This window comes from Paramisgurnus dabryanus, chromosome 12, assembly GCF_030506205.2.
Source record: "Paramisgurnus dabryanus chromosome 12, PD_genome_1.1, whole genome shotgun sequence".
Classification (NCBI taxonomy): Eukaryota; Metazoa; Chordata; class Actinopteri; order Cypriniformes; family Cobitidae; genus Paramisgurnus; species Paramisgurnus dabryanus.
In genome coordinates, this window is record NC_133348.1 from 33,249,015 (window position 1) to 33,266,456 (window position 17,442).

Genomic DNA, 17,442 nt, shown 5'->3' on the forward strand with positions numbered 1-17,442 from the left:
GTTTTGGGAAGACAAACTATTCTTGCACGTAAATCTCTTCAAATTAATTCTCATTAACAGGGTGAGAATACACAACTAGGAACCAAACCAGACATTTTGTGCTATGCTTAAGTTTAACACTTTCTATTTGTTTATTGATGGATCATCGGGCATTATGAGCCTCACTATGGGTCCTGGGCTGCATTTTGCCATTTAGCATTCACTCTAAAAAATTATTGGTTGCCTTAAACATTTTTGTTGAATCAACTCAGATTTACAAGTCATGTCAACTTACCATTATTTATCTTGACAAGAGATGAGTTTCTTTAACTTATAAAACATTCTTTATAAATAATTGCAAGTTAAAATGACAATAAAGTACATAGTATTTAATTTGTCTCCCCATTAACTGCAACTAAGATATATGAAATAAAAATAAATATATAAATAATAATAAATTGAAATATTAGGTTTACACAAATGATGGTTTAACCATTCAAGCAACCCACATTAAAGTCAAACAGACAGTAAATACAGAATGGATCAGTCAATGGAAAAAGAGAAGCAGAAATATTGCGAATAGGCCATAGCCCAGTTACTTTCATGTGAAATAAATTACAATTTACCAAACCTTTGTCAGTGCATTTTTTATTTATCATCATAACTTTACTGTAAGCAAAACATATGAGCACTAATTGAAGTAGGCCTATTTAATGACATTTACATCAACTGTTAGAAAACATTTTAATATTTATTAAATATACATTTCAGCTTATACATTTTTTAACAAAGTGCATTTTACTACATTGCCAGTGTCTATTTGATGGACTATTGAAGTTGTGACTTCCCAAAAGCCAACAGTTATTGTACAGTATTTATGTTCACGGTCTACTTAAACTGTTGTTTTTTTGTTTGTGTAAAGTTTTATCTTTTTATTTTAAAGATCTTTATTATTATATTATTTCATACAGGTCTTGTTCTTTCAACATAAAGTGATATTTTTATAATCATTTAAAGCATTATGCCAAAAGCTTATTTTTAAGAATGATTTATTTTGAAATTATAGTTGTCAGTGCCCTCAGAGCTAAAAATAGTTGGCCAACATTTGACCAAAGAATTGCAAAAACTTAATTTTAGCCTTGGGTAAAAATTTTTTTAGGGGAAAGCCATAAAATGTGTGTTTATGGGTGATTCCCATTTCATGGTCAAAGTGAAAGTGGAAGTTCACTGCGTGTATTAATAAGATAAAGATAGTTCACACATAAATGAAAATTCTGTAATCATTTACTCATGCTCATGTTGTTACAAAACCTGTAATACATTTCTTTGATCTGATGAACACAAAGGAAGACATTTTGAGTAATGTTTGTAACCAAACCGATCAGAAGCCCCATGGACTTCCGCTGTATTCTTTTATCTACTATGGAAGTGAATGGTTTTGGTTACAGACATTCCTCAAAATACCTTCCCTTTTATTCATCCTTTTCGGTGAACTATACCTTTAAAGTATTTAAGTCATCACTATGAGTCACATATTATGCAAAGATGCACATCCATTCAATAAAGAACCAAGGCCGTAACCACAGATTGAACATTGGGGACTATATGTATTGAAAACATCAAATATTGTGTGTGTGTGTGTGTGTGTGTGTGTGTGTGTGTGTGTGTGTGTGTGTGTGTGTGTGTGTGTGTGTGTGGGTGGGTGGGGGGGGCAATCTGTCTGTCTCTGCATGTCCACCTCAATGTCTACTGTGTTTATGGCCCTGGAAAGAAAGAGTGATGTGAAAGTGTGTAATGTTATGAACAGAAATAGATTTGAGGGACGGTTTTACTCGTCATGTAAGTATTACCTGAAATGGTAGAGCTTAATATCTAATATGAGGTCATTGTAAGACTGCATACATGTAATGTGGGGCAGTTTACCAGACTGGACTTGGTAAACGGTAAATGATGCGCACCAGTATTGTTTCTTGTAAGATATGTTTGTAAAAACTACTTAAATGTCCTCAAATATCTAAGGTAGTCCTGGATTAATCTAAACTCTTTCTGGGAAACTGTCCCATAATGATTATGCCTGCGAATGTCTGTGTGTCAGCAGAAATCTCAGTTCTTACTTGAGCTTGGCAATCACCAGGGCATCACTGAGAAGGAAAAGATATCTTTCCCTGGTCTTCAGTCCTTCAGTTAGGTGAACAAACGCGTCCAGAATCAACTCTGAGTCCTCATTGGTCAATCCTAGTACAAATGGACACTGATGCAATGCCACCAGACACTGAGCTTCTTCTCTGAAGATAAAGAAAAGCTCTCAATATAAACAAATACACTGCAGCATCACATACAGATTTTAACCTTTTGCTTTCTGCTGCATCCGTGTGCGAGATTAACTTTCATTTGGGTTAAACTTTCATTTCAGTAGTTTTTCCAAACATACCTTACAAAAAACATAACATGTGTGCATATTGAGACAAAACAATGTCACCGATATATGTTAAGAGATATGTCAGTACAAGATTTTCAAATTAAGCGAGGTTTTCACATTTTCAAACATGCATTTTAGTCTGGGACTAGAAAAAGCCCTGTCCAGGAAACCACCCTGTATATGGTTTAATATATTAACACTGTGATTGGCAACCAAGCACAAGACATCATTTGGACTTTGTTTTTTTGGGCTAAATCAAGTCTTGGCCTTCATTTAGACCAATAAACAATGTCTAAATGATGTCTTGTGCTTGAATGTGAAAATAAAAACAGTACAAATGTCGTCGTTTTATTAAACTTAAAGGTGACATAGAATGATTGAACGGGGTATTTATCCTTGTTCTGTGATATGACATGTAGACAAATTTTTTTTTGTTTGTGTCTGTAATGCCTTAGAAGCTTCCTAAAAACCTCTCTCAGATAGCTCTATTAGGGTGGGGGATTTTAAACAAGTGGTTTAGCACCTATTTGGCTCCCCCTACTGGCTTAATAAGCAAACTCATTACTGATTGGCTGACTTTGCTGCCACTCAAAAAATGTACCCAATTATTTTAAAGTGGAGGGGCAGTGAGATGCCTGTGATGTCATAAGCATCAGTTTTTCAGATTGGGCTGTTTTCTGGCTGACATTTCTAAAAGAGGAATTTCTATGAGACTGAGATGTTTAGCATGTTTAGCACTTTTTGTATGTTTGTGAATGTGGGTAGACTACCATTATTCAACAAAGACAAGGTAAAAATGGTTTTTCATTCTCTGTCCCCTTTAAAAATATATATATTTTAATCGAAGGCTGCAATTGCACATTGCAATAAAACCTGTCTATTAACGCTACAGTGAAATAAGTGTGACAAACTAGTCTTTAATCAGTAGATTATAAAATGATGTGAAACAGATGAGAGTTGTGCACACAGACAGCAGGTGGTGGTATTTGGTCAGCATTTCATAAAAAATACAACTAAAACATTAAAGCTGCAAGCAGCGATGGAAGGGCCCTCGCACGCATGTGCACCGCCACCCTATGGCCTTAGTAAAGCATTGTACCAGGGGGATTTAAATTTAAGTGGGTAAATATAGGTGGATATTTAAAGGAACTTTGATGTGCCACACCTCTTGTGTGCAGCAGGTGGCACTGTGAATGTAACTGATTGTTGTTATATTGATGTGTTCAGGCCAGGACCCTTATCAAAAGTGTGAAGTATAGGGCAGATCGTACAATGTATGCCTGAATTGCAACAGATTCCTGTTTCATGGTGAAACATCACTCTTTGCGAGGCCGCCACGGACACGCCCTTCAACGAAAAGTCAAGATCTTCGCATTTTATCATTGCAAAGGGTTTAAGATCAGTCTCACCTGATATGATAATGATTTAATAAAATCTCTGAGAAAAGTAAATCACAGCGTAAAACATGGCATTTCCTGCTACCTCTAGGTGGCGCTATGACTGAAGCTAAATATTGGCATTGAAATGTGTTCAGGCCAAGACTCTTATCAAACATGTCAAGTGTGGGGCAGATTGGACATTGTATGCCTTAGTTATAACAACTTCCGGTTTCATGGCGAAAACGCTGAATTTTGTCAGGCCGCCACGGACACACCCTCCAATGAAAAGTCAAAAGCTCCGCAATTTAACATCGCAAAGGCCTTTAGATTAGATTGACCAAATATGATGACGATCTGACAAAATCTCTAGGAGGAGTTCGTTAAAGTACGAAGCCTGGACATGACAAAATTTGCACAGAAATCACAGCAAAAATTAAAAATGGCCGACTTCCTGTGGGGTTTAGAGCTTCGCTCCAAGAGACTTTTTTGTAGGTCTTGGTGATAGATGACCCTACCAAATTTCATATCTGTAGGTTTTTTGTAGCGGCGGGGCTGTTCTCTTGAAATTTTGCAGGTGGCGCTATCGAGCCATTTCTACACGCCCACTTCTGGCGCCTATGCCACGTGTAAATTTTCGTCACTTCTGACATGTGTGCAACGTTTTATGACTTTTTGAGCTTGTTTAGCCTGTCAAAAATGCGATTCATTTAGCGATACTTTGCGAGGCCGCCACAGACACGCCCTTTAATGAAAAGTCAAGGTCGTTGCTCTTTATCATCACCAAGGTCTTGAGATTACACTGGTGAAATATGATGTTGATATGGTTAAATATCTAAGAGCAGTAAGACACAGCGTAAAACATGGTATTTCCTGCTGCCTCTAGGTGGTGCTATGAGTGTTACTGAATTATGCCATGTTGATGTGTTCAGGCCTGGACCCTTATCAAACGTGTGAAGTCAGGGGCAGATCGGACAATGTATGCCTGAATTACATCAGCTTCCTGTTTCATGGCGAAACATTACACTTTCCCAGGCCGCCAAGGACACGCCCTCCAATGAAAAGTCAAAAGCTCCGCAATTTAGCATCGCACAGGCCTTTAGATGATACTGACCAAATATGATGATGATCAGATTAAATCTCTAGGAGGAGTTTGTTAAAGTACGACGCTTGGAAATGTCCAAAAATGACAGAGAAAATTCAAAATGGCCGACTTCCTGTAGGGTTTAGAGCTTCGCTACAAGAGACTTTTTTGTAGGTCTTGGGGTGATAGATGATCCTACCAAATTTCGTATCTGTAAGTTTTTCGTAGTGGGGGGGCTGTTCTCTTGAAATTTTGCAGGTGGCGCTATCGAGCCATTTTTACACACCCACTTCTGACGCCTATACTACATGTAAATTTTCGCCACTTCTGACGCGTGTGCAAATTTTCATGAGTTTTCCGGTATGTTTAGGCCCTCAAAATGCGATCCATTTCGAAGAAGAAGAAGAAGAAGAAGAAATGGAGCAAAAACAATAGGGTCCTCACACCCCGGTGTGCTCGGGCCCTAATAAACATTTTAAGAAGATCTGAGAAGTAAAAATGTCTGATTGGGAAGTAAAACATTTTCACATGAAAAACTGTAGAAGATATCAAAGTATTTACAAAAGTAGCCTAAATTGTAAAAATGGTTCACAACAACCATTACACATCATCAATTTCAGAGCGTGAATATAATGATGGCTTCCATATGTTCAAATTAGTATTACATGTTGGGTTTTTTAAAGTAATTAAAATATTGAATGTGTTTCTATCAATGAATTTTAGTAGTTGAAGGCAAATATAAAGTATTAGAGTCTGTCAGAGTACCTTTAAAACCTTTTATTGTACACATGAATTCATTTGAAAGTAGATAAAGTTAATTAAAACCAGTGCTCGAATTGAGGGGGGGGGGGGGGGGCTGGGAGGATGAGGAACCCCCCCATAAGGCATTAGGGACCCCCTATAAGAAGTCAAAATTATACTTAGGGGGTCCCTCAGATATTTTTATTTTAGTAAAGATAATGCTGATAAACCCGTAGGATGTAGTACATTTTGTGAATGAATTATTTACATTAATAAATGTTGTGTCTATTTAAACATGTCAATGCCCATTGCTTAATCGCATGTTCGTTTTGTTCTTGCTTAACGCCGCTTCAGCAGTACCAGCGCCAGCCAAATGCTGATGAGGGGGCGTCTGAAATACCAAGAGGGGGCGATCACTTGAATGCATATAATTCCCCCAGCTAGAAAATACATATTACGTTATAAACAAACATCTTGTTAATACATGAACCACACTAATATTATAAACCTAAAATCGCCCCTAATTATTGCAAAGTTTTTTTTTGCAACTAAGTCATGGCAACAAAAGTAATTGCATTGTGACCAAAAACATTGAAAATAATGATCTCTATGAAGAGAAGCCTCAGCGTTACTAGTAATGCATTTCTTATCTCATAAACTGGTGTCAATTCATATAATTTGAACAGCTTTTTTGCTGAATGAAGCAGATGTTTTGAGTAAAATGGATAAAGGATTAGCCTACTAAGTGACTAATAAAGAAAGCAACTTGCCCTAATGTGGGTTATCTTGCACTCAACTTAAACACCACTTATAATCCTAACACATTAACGTCAAAATTTATATTTCGAAATTATTAATAAATTAGTTTCCAGCCTTTATACAAAAATATTTTGGGAAGTTTACATACATATGTGTTTAAAGGTAGTAATGGGTTGCCATTTTGGGTTTGCTGCTAAGTCATCGTGGGGACCCCTCCTAAGACTTGATTCAATTCGAGCACTGATTAAAACCATGAACACTACAAAACTCAACACATTTTTGCCCACTCAAAGTCATATATACAATAGATACGGTCATAAATAAACACAACCACATACCTTATTGGGCTCCATGACATTCCCAAAGCCTTCCCCAGCATCAGGTTTGGTGCAGAACGTCTCCTCTGAGCCAGACCACGAATGTGCTGTAGAAAACATTATATGTTATAATTATAAATGATTTATTCTGAGTTTTTATTTCTTTTTTTTAGTATTGTACATTTATACAGCCTTATATATGATTATAATACTAAAGCACAGACATTGCCATTCACTGTACAGTTTGAGGAATATTTAGAGAAATAGTTTCTAAAAAAAGCAAAATGTTATAACTGTTGCGAAAGCTACTTTGTGATGTCTACAGATTAGCTGCACAGAAACTCATTTGCCGTCACACAATACAGACATTAAAGATCCCCAAGGCTCATCTAAAGTCAACCAGATAATTGATGACCTGTCAAAGCTCTCAGAATCCCATCAGTTTTAAGCCATGATAATCAAACAGGATTATGTCATTAAAGACGTGCTCACGTTTCCATGGTAACCAGAGTCAATAATGATGCTAAGAATGCTGACCTTTAAGAGTTGCACAGGTTTATGAAATGCTGAAACTGGTTTGGAGCAGAAGGTACACTTAAACACTCACAATACATAAAAGGCCATATGGCAAAAATAGGTCCAATAATCAAAGTAGAAATGCACAGCAGACACAAGCAATTTCCTGAGGTCAAGATGTTGAGTGTGTTTAACACAGCAGGGAAGCAGAGCACACTGAAGAAGAAGAGAGGTCACCTGTGTTTCTTTTCTTGTTATTTACACTTTTTACAATCACCTTTAAACTCACAGATTACATAAGTGCTTTGTTTGTGTACCTCCTGTTGGTTAAAAAAATGATTGATCTCTAGTGAGAAACGAAAACAGGTGTAATGTAATCCAGCTTTTAAAAGCAGAAAGCATTCAACATAACACAAAACAGACATTTTTATAACCAACTCACATTTATACAGCACTTCTTTTTTTACAATGTTTCATTGTTTTAAAGCAACTAGAAAGGTGAAAAAAGAAAGAAGGAAAGAAAACTGTGAAATTATTTAACATGTAGTATTTATAATGGAATATATAGTATTATTGTCAGTCAATTAATATGATAAATAACAGACATTATACATAACTAGACATGGCTTTACATCTTGCATGGCACTCAAAAGATGAAAAATATATACAGGAGTTTTAATTACATAAGGAATTTGCAATAACCATGAACAGCAGTGAGCATAGAGAAATGATAGCAACACAGAATAAAAGGTACAAGAAGGTACAAAAAAATTGTCAGTGGAACAGTACCTTTTCCATTAGGACACTTTTGTACCTAAAAAAGTGCTGCAAATATTAGGACCTTTTTCGTCCCAGTGACAACTTTTGTACATTTGTTTCTGAGAGCGACATCATCAGTGCTCCCAGCATCATGCACCCACCTACAAAATTAAAATATTGTTAATAAAGTAACAAAATGTTTGGGAGGGAAACAATTCATATTTTAAGATTATTTAGCGATTCAAACATTGAGCATTGTTCCAAAAACACACATTTTATATGGTTGGTATAAAATTTATTTAAAAAATAAGTATATTTTAAAGCATTTAAATTAATATTGCATTAGAAGAAAAATTTTATATGTTAAAAACCTGTAAACATAACAGGTTTGAAAAGGTTACATTTAATTGACTCTGCTCAAACACTGCTCAAAATGCAAACACTGATCACAATGATGGGGGTTTGTTGTAATTGAAACTCAATTGTGCTGTCAATTATTTTTCCTTTCTCTCTTTCTCTCTGCACTAAATGGCAGGGCCGTTGTAGGATAGTGCAGATAAAGGGGTGGTATTATTGTAATTGGCTTGCTACCTACCTCACAAAACCACCAAATTTTTCACATGCTTGCAGAAAACGGTTTACCCAAACAAAGTTACTGGGTTGATCTTTATCAAATTTTCCAGGTTGATAGAAGCACTGGGGACCCAATTATAGCACTTAAACATGGAAAAAGCCTGATTTTCACGTAATGACCCCTTTAAAGGTCCAGTGTGTAGATTTTAGTGACATCTAGTGGTGAGATTGTGAATTGCAACAAACAGCTCAGTCCACAGCTCACCCCTTTCGAAACACATAGTAAGGTTACGGTAGCCCCCAAAGGACAAACGCGCCGTCGTTTGTGGCACACTCCGGACTTGTGGACTTCCTTAGAGTCCACACTTTGATGACATCATGAGTCCGCTGGGGCTCACAAGAGTTGTATTTTGGGACAGACTTGAGCTTTACACCGGAAATGGAAGACAAGTGGTATGAATTCCTCCCATTCAACGTCTGATTGATCTTTCGCAAGGACTTCTGGGTTGGTAAAGCGTGAGGAGCCTGCAGCACTGCGGGCTTTGCCAAAAAAACGCATCAAGGATGCAAGGGCGGCGCTGATGAGCACACTTCAGAGTGTAAAAATAGCAAACGGAACACCCTACCGACTTGTAGGCCCTGTCCCAAATGGCACACTCCAGACTTGTGGACTTCCTCAGAGTACACACTTGATGACATCATGTAGTGTAGACCTTAGGGACCCTTGACCCGAGTCCAAGAGGGCGCACCGGAGTCATACTTTGGGACAGACTCGAGCGTCATGCCAGAAATTAGCCCACCAGTGTGAACTTCTCCCTTCCGTCATCTGATTGGTCTGATTGCTCTTTCGCAAGGACTTTTAGGTTGGTAAAGTGTGTGAAGCCTGCTGCAGTGCGGGCTTCGCCGAAGACCGCATCAAGGGTGCAAAGCGTTTCGCTGATGAGCACACTTCAGGGCGTAAAAATGACAGATGGGACACCCTACGGACTCATAGACTTAATGTGCAATTTAAGGCCACAAGACCGAAAGTCCACATATAGTGCGCCATTTGGGACAGGGCCGTAGACTAAGCGAGCATGTGCATTTTAAGGCCACGAGATCGAAAGTCCACAAGAAGTGCACCATTTGGGACAGGGCCTGAAACAATCCTGTGTAATACAGTTTGTCAGTTTAAGGCTACTGTAGAAACATGGAGGCACAAAATGGAGACTTCCATAAGGGACCTGTAATGTATGTAGAGATAAACGGCTCTTGTCAGGTAATAAAAACAATACAGTTTATGCTGTAAGGTCTTTATACACCACTGATAATATAGTTATGTAGATTATATTGCATTCTGTCAAGAGATCCTTTAAAGGTATATAGTGCAGTGGACCTTTGGCCAAATCCTTGTAACGTGGTTACAAAGACCAATATCTCCAAACGTTTTTGTTAATGTTGCATTTCAATATTTTAAATGACCAAATCTGGCAAAATCGATCAAAGTTTTTATTATTATTATAAAATTTTTCATCATGTTTGTAATTGATCTCAAATGCAATAACATTAAACTGAGTGTTATACACAACAACCCCAAATTGAGAATGAAACATCAAACTAACAAGCAACCTAATGTTGCCAAACCTTTTCTTTTAACCAGTAATTTATACTTAATCTTTATAGCCATAGCATTTGTTTTCAAATGTTCTATGAAAACTCTATAAACCAACCATGTTGAAAGCATATCCAAAATAATAAACACTGCCATTGCATACATCATTGCCTTTATGTTAACAGTCAGCCTATGCATTGACTTTAAAGGTTCACAGTTTCAAGAATCTTAACATAGAAGCAGAAAGGATTAAAACACAGCATGCATAAATTATTGACTAAATATTAATGTAACATGGCATAATAACAGAGTCCTCCTGGAAGCTTTTTTCCACCCTATTGCATTCTGGGGCAATTATGCGGCTCAAACAATGATCACTTGTTCATGCGGCCAGTGAAAAACAAGTCTGTGTCATTGCTATAGCAGGGAGCCAATTTATCAGTCTGTCTGACATTGGCAAGAGACTCCAAAGGGGTCTGTCTACAAAAGGAGAAATAAGCACTTTATTCATACTAAAGTAACTCCACGCCTTTTGCTTTCTCTCTTTTCTGTGAGAATTTAAGATGCAGTAAGACCAAGCAGTATTTTTAACCTTTATCTCCTTTATCTTTAACAACATCTCACTGTAGCCATTGTGTAACAACGGGGGAACCCCACTATGGGAATTTTATAAAAACACATCAATTTATAATAACTTCTGTGAATTTAAACCACAGATAAATAAAGCTATTAACCAACAGCACATTTTATAATTTAACGAAATGATAAAAGTTTAAGAACCACTGACCTAATGTATGTCTGTTATCATATGAAAATCATCCTTTAAAATTTTTATTAATAATTATATAAATAAGTAATATTCTGCTGTCTAAAACTGTTTAAATAAGTATTTCATTATTTAATAAAAAATGTTAATAGTTTATTTTGTATCACCTGTAATGTCTAATAAAGACTTTTGTAAATAGCTAATAGTTGGCCATATTATAGATAAAATATCAATCCATTCAGAAGTTCACAACAAAAATGTCACTCAATTAACAAAGTTTTCAAAGATACATTTTTTACCAAAATATAATAAAACCCTACATTAAATCTTTAGCTGTATGATATTGTCTAAATGATCATTTATGTGGTCAGTTTTAATTCTAAGAAGGAAACTTTAGTTTGGCTTTTAATCGAATGCACACAAAACCTTGGCTCTGCACCCTCAGCATCAGATCTACTTACAGGCTTTATGGACAGAGTGGAATCATCATAACTTCCTCTTCTCCTCATCCTAAACTCCATTTCGGATGTAGCACCCTCCACCGAATCTTATACCGTATCCTAAATCCGTTTTAAAACACAAGCCCTCGAGTGGAGTTTTGAGCACCGGTTGCACTGCTGCTGGAAATGAACGCTTGGTTCTCTTGACTGGCACCTTCAGCAGTGACTAATGAGGTTGAGAACAATAAAGAACCAGCGAGAACAAATAGGACATGAGAACGGTTCCGCTTGACCTGGGCCAAACCTGCCCACTGTGGCAGACGCTCTTCTGTGGGATTTTTCAACCGTGTTTGGCTTGACACAATTTAAACTGCTGCACCTGTTTAAGACCAACGTTCACATCCATCACAATGAGTTTAACATTTAACAGTACTGTGTGTGCATAGAGGAGTCATAATACATTTTGAAAAATGCTGGGTTTGGTCAAAAGGGACAAACCTAACCCATTGGGTTGTAATTTAACCTATGCCGGGTTGTTTTAACCAGAGCCGATCCTGGCCTTCTGGGGGCCCTAAGCAACTTTGTGCGGGGGCCCTGTCATCACATTCATAAAAAACATTCACTGTCTCTGCTTAAATGTAGCTTTAAACTAAATGTTAACTAAAACTTGTATTATCTTATAGCTGTACATTTTTGCCACATGTACATTACTGTGACACTCATCAGAATACTTCCTACTTATAACATTGACACATGTTTTCTGAAAAACCCTTAATCTGTTACATTAGTACTTAGAAAACAAGGTCTACTGCCAGATATATTATTTTTTAAGAGACAAATTAAAAACAAATTTAAAATTATGAATGAAATAAAATAAAAATAGCTGTCAGATAAACTATAACAAAAAACTCAAAAGATTTTCCAATTTATACATAAATACATAAATCATCCTTTAAATATGCAAACATTAGACCTAATGTGCATTGTTTTAAAATGTTAACAGGAGTCACAGAACATCTTGCATCAATAAATGTGTTTATTTTTTTAAGACCTATGAAATTATTTTAATTCATTATTATACAAATACAACATCCATTTAAACAAAGCTAGACAAAGACAATACTACACAAGAGGGCTTATATACATACAGGGAACCAATCAGAACATGACACATCAGGGAAAGAAATACAAGAAACAACCATCACAATGAACACTTCAAAATAAAAGACTTAAACAAAAACACAACTCTTAGAATTGTTAATATAATTTATGCATTTAAAATGACATTATACATAATGTTACTCAGTTGTTGTGCAAATACATTAATGACACAAATAAATCAGTCATTAAAGGGAAAATAAGTAGGATTTACCCCCATCTAGTGGTGAAATTGTATTTTGCATTCAAACAAATAGTGCTCTCTAGCGCCTCGCTTTTCTAAATGTGTGTTGCAACTACAGTAGCCTTTATGAACTAATACACAAATATTATTTTTAAGAGACAAATTAAAAACATATTTAAATTTATGAATGAAATTAAATGAAAATAGCTGTCAGATATTCCAATTTGTTTAAAAACTAATGGCATGATCAGACTCCACAGATAAACACACCAAAATACATAAATCTTTCTTTAAATATGCAAACATTAGACCTAATGTGCATTGTTTTAAAATGTTAACAGGAGTCACAGAACATCTTGCATGAATAATTTTTTTATTCACTTTTAACACTTTAAAAAAACTTTTTTAACAGCATTTCTAACAAAACAGACTGGACTAAAACTGAATCTAGGGATTTGGACTGCAGTGTTAGTTATAAATCCATTGCATGGTTAGTCAAGACTAAATAGGAATTTTGTGTTCTTAATGTTTTTACTTCACCTTCATGGCGCTTGTCTTTCCTGCTCCGGGAGGATAGCTTTACAGTTTTTTTCGATTGCTAAACGACAGTGAGCACAACTGGAGCCACATGTGCAAAACTCTAACTACAGTCTGCACTACCAAAAGTCACCTGAGCACAACTCTTAACATATGACTCAAAACAGCTCAGTGCAGCCAAACACTAAACACAACCCTCACTGAGATAACACACACTGTCACTCACAACACACTGAGAGGAAAAACACTTACATCAAACACCAATACACAAAATACTAACTTTTCATCTTTACAGTTTCAACAATTTCATTGACTTCATACAAACTAATGTTTTCTTCCAATAATGATTTATTTTTGATTTATCACATGATTTCTTATTATTTTTTAGAACATCATAATTCTTTAAGGTAAATGAAAATTTGCAGTTTGCTTCAGTAGTCTGGAGTAATTTATGGAATTACAGTAATGAGAAAAAAGGTAGAAACTAAAAGTACATACTGTAATTCAAACAAATAATTGAGGGGCTAATCCTGCCTTTCTCTAGCATCAGGCCACTACATGCCACCCTTCTCCCTCCACGAACCCGTCTTCCTTGTTCCATTTCCCAAAATTAGTTTTCTGAGCTCTACATATATACATACAGTTTTTTTCGATTGCTAAACGTCAGTGGGCACAACTGGAGCTACATGTGCAAAACTCTAACTACAACCTGCAATACCAAAAGTCACCTGAGCACAACTCTTAACACATGACTCAAAACAGCTCAGTTCAGCCAAACAATAAACACAACCCTCACTGAGATAACACACACTGTCACTCACAACACACTGAGAGGAAAAACACTAACATCAAACACCAATACAGAAATTACTAATTTTTAACTTTACAGTTTGAACAATTTCAGTGACTTCATACAAAGTAATATTTTCTTCAAATAATGATGTATTTATTGATTGATTTATCACATGATTTATTGAAATTTTTTACCAGAACAATTCTTTAAGGTAAATGAAATTTGCAGTTTGCTTCAATAGTCTGTAGTAGTTTATGGAATTATAGTAATGAGGAAAAAAGGTAGAAACTAAAAGTACATACTGTAATTCAAACAAAGAATTGAGGAGCTAATCCTGCCTTTCTCTAGCATCAGGCCACTACCTGCCACCCTTCTCCCTCCACGAACCCGTCTTCCTTGTTCCATTTCCAAAATTTGTCTTTCTAAGCTCTACCTATCATATTTATATAAAAAGTAATATTATATATAAATGAAATATATAAATGAAATTGGAATTTATATTTATATGAAATTGCAATCAGCAGTGTTTGAAAGGCACAAGGCTGAAATCAATTCTGTTTTGAATGTGTGGTTCACAGTTTTGACAGCAGTGTGTTAGCATTTGAACAAAGTGCTGTAAATCCACAGTGTTGCGCAGGTTGTGGTTAAAGTCATGGGATAAGTGTGTAAAGTTTTGAAAACTGTGTTTAACCAATGAAAAACGAACTAGAGTTTGGTCCACATGAACTGCTGCTGTGCAGACTGTAGTTAGAGTTTTGCACATGTGACTCCAGTTGTGCCCACTGTCGTTTAGCAATCGAAAAAAACTGTAATATTTATATGAAAGGTAATATTTTATATATATAAATATATATATATATATATATGAAATTGGAATTATATTGATATGAAATTGCAATCAGCAGTGTTTGAAAGGCACAAGGCTGAAATGAATTCTGTTTTGAATGTAGGGTTCACAGTTTTGACAGCAGTGTGTTAGCATTTGAACAAAGTGCTGTAAATCCACAGTGTTGTGCAGGTTGTGGTTAAAGTCATGGGATAAGTGTGTAGAGTTTTGAAAACTGTGTTCAAGCAATGAAAAATGAACTAGAGTTTGGTCCACATGAACTGCTGCTGTGCAGACTGTAGTTAGAGTTTTGCACATGTGACTTCAGTTGTGCCCACTGTCGTTTAGCAATCGAAAAAAACTGTAATATCCGAATGAAGACGCATGTTGATAAGCTCGTCAAACGCATGCGGAGCTGCATAGATGGACTGCTGCGGCACAATGATGTCACTCGCCAGCTGGTCTCTGCAGGGCTGCATGAAGTTAAGAACAAGGGGGCCCCCTAGTGATGCGGGGCCCTACGCAGCTCGCGTAGCCTGCGTATAGGGCAGATCGGCTCTGGTTTTAACCCATTGTTGGATCAAATATAAACATTTTCTGGGTTAATTTAACCCAATGGCTGGGTTCGTACCTTTTTGACCCAACGTTTGGTTGTAAAGAACCCAATATTTTTACATTTTAATTTAAAGGGCAAGAGTGTCATTTTTGTTGTTGTTAAAAACCTATAAATTGAAGTTTATAAATAATTTATAAATAAGCTACAATCTCCCTTAAAAAGTGTAAGTGCAATTGCTTTTATTTAGAAATTTGTTTGTTTGTTTGTTTGTTTGATGAATCTGAACCAATATGAAATAGTAACAAAAGCTTGCAAAAAATGTTATGTTGTAAAACCAAAATCATACATTTCTAGAGAAGACAGAGCAAAAAATGTCATGCTGCAAATGTAAAGGTCCACTGTGTAGAGTTTAGCGGCATCTAGTTGTGAGACTAGATACTCAGTCCATATATAGCTCACCCCTCCGGGGGCAGTTGTAGCCTTGTGGTTAAAGAGTTGGGCTTATAACCCGAGAGTTGTCGGTTTGAGGTTGTGACTAAGGTGACATTGAGCAAGGTGTGTGTGTGTGTGTGTGTGTGTGTGTGTGTGTGTGTGTGTGTGTGTGTGTGTGTGTGTGTGTGTGTGTGTGTGTGTACCTGGTAATTATCACGTTGTGGGGACCAATTGTCCCCACAAAGATAGGAATACCAGTGTTTTTGTGACCTTGTGGGGACATTTTGATGTCCCCATGAGGAAACAAGCTTATAAATCAAACAAGATGATGTTTATTGAAAATCTAAGGTACAAGAAAGGTTTTTGTGATGGTTGGGGTTAGGGAATGGGGTAGGTAAGGGGAATAGAATATACAGTTTGTATGGTATAAAATGCATTACGTCTATGGAATGTCCCCACAAAACATGGAAACCAGAATGCGTGTGTGTGTGTGTGTGTGTGTGTGTGTGTGTGTGAGTGCGTGCGTGCGTGCGTGCGTGCATTCACGGCTTGCAGTGTATGTGTTCACAGTACTACTGACAAGCTTGTCATTTCTACTTTACCCTTCGAAATGCATAGAGAAGCTACAGTAGCTGCCACAGGACAAACATGTCATCATCTGAGACAACATGGTAAAAAACCATGTATAGCACTTTGTATGTTTAGGGCAACTTCCATGTAACGGGACCCCGCTGTGTGTATATAAAAAATGTTAATTCTAAGGTAATAAAAACAATACAGTAGTGTTGTAGTTCTCGACACTGGTCTCGGTCTCAAGACTGGTCTCAAGACCACTTTTTAAAGGTCTTGGTCTTGTCTTGGAATCGATCGCATTTTTACTCGGTCTCGTCTCGGTCTCAGACAAAGAGGACTCGGAATTTTATTTCAAGACCGGTCAAGACCACAACTGATGGCACACTGCAAAAAAAAAAATTCAAGAAAAAATATCTTAGTATTTTTGTCTTGTTTTTAGTAAAAATATCTACAAATTCTTAAATTAAGATGCTTTTTCTTGATTAACAAAACAACCCAAGAAAATAAAGTCTAGTTTTTAGAGCAAAAATATCAAATGGAAGTGATTTTGTGCATTAAACAAGCAAAAAAAAAAAATCTGCCAATGGGTTAAGAAAATTTGTCTTGAATTTAGTGTTTAAGAAACATTTTCAAGATTTTTTTCTTACCCCATTGGCAGATTTTTTGCTTATTTTATTCACAAAATACCTTTTGGGTTGTTTTGCTCATCAAGAAAAAGCATCTTAATTTAAGAATTTTTAGATATTTCTACTGAAAACAATACAAAAATACTAAGAACATTTTTTCTTGAAAATCATTTTTTGCAGTGCACATCACAAATACATTTTTTATCATTAATTTTATGCAGTTTATTCAGGTTCGGTTTATGATGTTGGCATTGTTTAAGCATTGTTAAATTTTCTCCCAATTACAGTTTTTCTAATTTTATTACTAAAAACCCCTGCATTGTGTTAAGTGGATGGCAAGCCATTGAAAGACAGTTCAGATTAAATGGTTAAGTTGATTTCAGCTCTTTAGTGTTTGTTCACTTTTATTTGCTTATAGACAAAGATAAATTCCCACA

General features: G+C 36.2%; 1 protein-coding gene across 2 annotated transcripts in view; it reads right to left on the reverse strand.

The window, feature by feature from the left end:
* Nucleotides 1–11,497, reverse strand: part of tagapb (T cell activation RhoGTPase activating protein b) — a 32,660-nt gene extending 21,163 nt beyond the window's left edge. For both annotated transcript variants that reach the window (XM_065268842.2, XM_065268841.2), the window contains exons 1-3: nucleotides 11,342–11,497; nucleotides 6,697–6,782; nucleotides 2,094–2,264 (exon numbers count right to left, since the gene is read on the reverse strand). In XM_065268842.2, coding sequence (XP_065124914.1) covers nucleotides 2,094–2,264; nucleotides 6,697–6,782; nucleotides 11,342–11,401 — 317 coding nt within the window. In that variant the 5' untranslated portion in view covers nucleotides 11,402–11,497. The remainder of the gene's footprint in view (nucleotides 1–2,093; nucleotides 2,265–6,696; nucleotides 6,783–11,341) is intronic.
* Nucleotides 11,498–17,442: the final 5,945 nt, after the last annotated feature.